At 42.9% G+C, this 3,676-nt stretch overlaps 1 protein-coding gene across 1 annotated transcript; it reads left to right on the forward strand.

Annotated features, from left to right (window-relative positions):
* Positions 1-712: 712 nt before the first annotated feature.
* LOC139023924 (uncharacterized) lies at positions 713-3,661 on the forward strand. Its single transcript, XM_070438149.1, has 2 exons — positions 713-1,146; positions 1,727-3,661. Exon 2 carries the CDS (start codon positions 1,985-1,987, stop codon positions 3,317-3,319), a length of 1,335 nt encoding a protein of 444 aa, XP_070294250.1. The 5' UTR covers positions 713-1,146; positions 1,727-1,984; the 3' UTR covers positions 3,320-3,661.
* The last annotated feature ends 15 nt before the right edge of the window (positions 3,662-3,676 follow it).

A 3,676-nucleotide genomic window follows, 5' to 3' on the forward strand; every position in this document is an offset into this window, starting at 1 on the left:
GCCAACCACTGGCTCCAGGTCATCTACAAGACCCTGCTAGGTAAAGTCCCCCTTATCTCAGCTCGCTGGTCACACCATAGCAGCACCACCTGTAGCAGCGCTACGAAGGTATATCTCTCTGGTCACCCCCAAAACAATTCTTCCTTTGGCCGCCTCTCCTTCCAGTTCTTTGCTGCCAATGACTGAAGAACTACAAAAATCTCTGAAACTGGAAACACTTATTCCCCACTAGCTTTAAGCACAGCTGTCAGAGCAGCTCACAGATTACTGCACTGTACATAGCATCTATAATTTAGCCCACACAACTACTCTCCCCCTACTGTATTTATTTATTGCTCCTTTGCACCCCATTATTTCTATTCTTTACTTTGCACATTCTTCCACTGCAAATCTATCCATTCACAGTGTTTATCTTGCTATATTGTATTTACTTCACCACTATGGCTTTTTTTTTGCCTTTACTCCCTTATTCACTAATTTGCTCACATTGTATATAGACTATTTTCTACTGTATTATTGACTGTATGTTTGTTTAACTCCATGTGTAATTGTGTTGTTGTATGTGTCGAACTGCTTTGCTTTATTTTGGCCAGGTCACAATTGTATATGAGAATTCTCAACTTACCTGCCTGGTTAAATAAAGGTGAAATAAAAAAATAAAAATAAAACTGGCACAATAATAGAACATAAGGTCATACTGACCCTTTCCTGCGCTGACAGAGTTGGGGTGTATCTGAACTCCTCACAAGGCACTCTATCCTTCTACCTAGTCTCCTCTGACACACTGACCCACCTGCACACATTCCACTCCACCTTCACTGAACCCCTCTATCCAGCATTTTCAGTCAATGACTATTCATCAGTGTCCCTGTGCTAGGTCTAGGATGAGGAGTAAAGGAGGGTGATTGTGCTGACAAACTGCCTGGGAGCTCCTCAGTGGTGAAACTCCTCCTCCTTCAATCAGTGGTGAACCAGGTGGAACAAATCTTCCAGGCAATCWGGGCGTGCCAGCACCTGGCTCTGCTGTTGTCTTTAGACCGCAGTGAAAGGAGCATTTATAACACCACAAGACCAAGGAAACTTCATCTTTGTGATCAAGGTGACTGTGCAAGTCCAAGCCCTCCACAAAACTGTGAAAGACAGCCGGTAAGCGCCATATTGGCCATGCTTGACTAGACTGACTTAAGCAGTGCACTGCTAATGATACTCTGGAAAACACAGACTTAACTCTTAACTTTGATAGGACTTTTGCAGTGGTATTTATAACTTCAAATGTTGTTTGTGGGGTATAAAGGAAAAGTAAGAAGAGCCAAATTCATTGTTGACAAAGAACTTGTTTGAAATGGTTAAGTAATTTAAACTTTGTAGAAATCTTAGTAAACCAAGTTCTTAATTCAGTAACAAATGTATAGTCTAAAATCTTTGGCTAAAAAATGTAAGATTTGTCTGCTTAAAACTACTGATTAGAAAATAAATGTAATTTTTTACTACTAAAAATATTTTGAATGTATTTGGCTAAAATGCAAATTTAGATACAAATATACTGATTCTGCTCATTTGATTAAAATGGTGGGTTTCTATTTTTGGAAACATTTGCTTAAAGGTGGAAACCTTGTATTTTATAATGGCAGAAATGTGTTTATCTGAGGTGAATGTGGATAATTTTGTGTATTTTAATTAGGCTGTCAACTCAAATAATAACTTGTATTTGTCATCTCTTTTTGAGGTTTTTCACCTGTTTACTGCCAACCAAAGAATGGTAAATAAAAGACAAACAACTGATTCCATGGCTGTTTATTGAGTGAAATCCAGTTAAAATCTTCATGTGGAGGGACTGTCCTTTTCAAGTGGGGAATTGCACAAGAAAGAGGTCAGAACTTGACAGTGAAAAACCGTGGCTCAAGACTGGAAAAGGACCAGAAAAGTGACCACACGTGTCCAGAGAGACAAGTAAAGACTGTTCCCGCCTGCTGCTGTGAGTGAAATGGCTGATTCATTACTGGTGGAGCAGCTAAAGACCGCAAGGACATCAGCGACGCGTCAGTTTTCCCGTCTGGCCAATAATGTGCTACGAATGCATACAATGATGTCAGAAGAGGAGCTCAGAGACAATTTTAGGAAGCTCACTGCAGAAGCTGGCARAGTCCTGGAAGCCAACGATGATGTAGAGGGGCAATGTATTGAAGAAAACTCTGATGCAGAGGAGTTGAGCGAGCAGCAGAAGTCTGACTTGGTCAAAACAGCCAATGACTGTGAGAAAAGACTGCAAGAGCTAAAGGACCTCATACAAAAGACATTGTGGGCCAAKTTCGGGGAATATGAACTGACACAAGCAATTACAACAGCAGAGTCGCAAGCAGAAAACGTGGGAGCTGTGGACCCAAGTAAAAACCCAGATGCATATCTCTTCATGATCGGACAACTAGAGAAACTTGTGAAGGCTGCGAAGGAGGTGCATAAACATTGGAAGTGCTGGGCCCCCCCAGCAGAGCAACAACATTTCCAGAGTCGTATCAAAGACCTTGAAACTATCCTGCCAAATCTCACAATAAGACAAGCAGACTTTACAGGGGCACACGTTAGAGGAGAAACCAGCAGATTGAGTACTACTTCAAACAGTTCTGTGGCCACACCAGCAATTAAATTAAAGCCTGCTGAACTCCCAAAGTTTTCTGGCATCCGCCAAGAGTTTCACCGGTGGAAAAAAGACTGGGAAGCGCTCCAGATGCAGGGAGAACCTACTGGATCCAGAGAGGTTAAAAAGTTCCAACTTCTCGACAGTGTGGATGAGAAGACCATACGAGACCTTCACCTTACAACTTACACAACTGCTGAGGAGGTTTTCCGGGTCTTGGAGAACCGCTTTGGAAATAAGACAACTATAGCCCTTGAGATAGTAGAAGAGCTCCAAAGACTCCAAGCAGTTAAAGGTTACCAGCCCAGGAGGATCGTTGAGCTCATCCAATCTGTAGAAAAAGCCCTGGTTGATCTGAACGAGCTTGGCAAGACCGGTGCTATAAAGAACCCTCTTGTAACAAAGACAATAGAGAGTAAACTTCCTGATGGCCTGAAGAAGGAATGGCTTCTTCATGTAGCTGGCAAAGGTGATGAAGCTGAAGAAGACAAGCGATTTGACTACCTCCACAAGTTTCTTCAAGGTCAAGAAGCCATCTATGAGAAGCTGGACCAACTGAGAGAGGAGGAACCAAAACCGAAATCTGAACCTCGGCAAGCTCGAACCAGAACCTCCACCCAACTAAGCGACCAGGCTCAAGGATGTGTGGTCTGCGGAGACTGCAAGCATAAGAAAAGGCTATAATTCTGCCAAAAGTTTCGCAAGCTTAAGCTGTCAGAGAAAAGAGATGCTGTCCTGAAGCTGGGAGCCTGCAAAAGATGCATGGAGATTCACAAGGAAGGTGACTATTGTAAATCAGAGTTTCTGTGCAGGAGGCCAGACTGCATAGAACAGCGTGCTGCAGAACACCACTATTACCTCTGCCCGAGAGCTGGTACATCCAAAGGGAATGTCGTCCAGAGGTCCAATAACAGCAAAGTGGGAGGTGAGACAAGAGAGCGTTATACCCAAGCCCAAGAAGAGTTCATTAAAAGTCTCTCACCTGAACTTGCAGAGAAGTGTTGCAATGCCTTTTGCAACACTATAGCCAGAACCTCTCTT

Source organism: Salvelinus sp. IW2-2015, unplaced genomic scaffold, assembly GCF_002910315.2.
Source record: "Salvelinus sp. IW2-2015 unplaced genomic scaffold, ASM291031v2 Un_scaffold511, whole genome shotgun sequence".
NCBI classification, from domain to species: Eukaryota; Metazoa; Chordata; class Actinopteri; order Salmoniformes; family Salmonidae; genus Salvelinus; species Salvelinus sp. IW2-2015.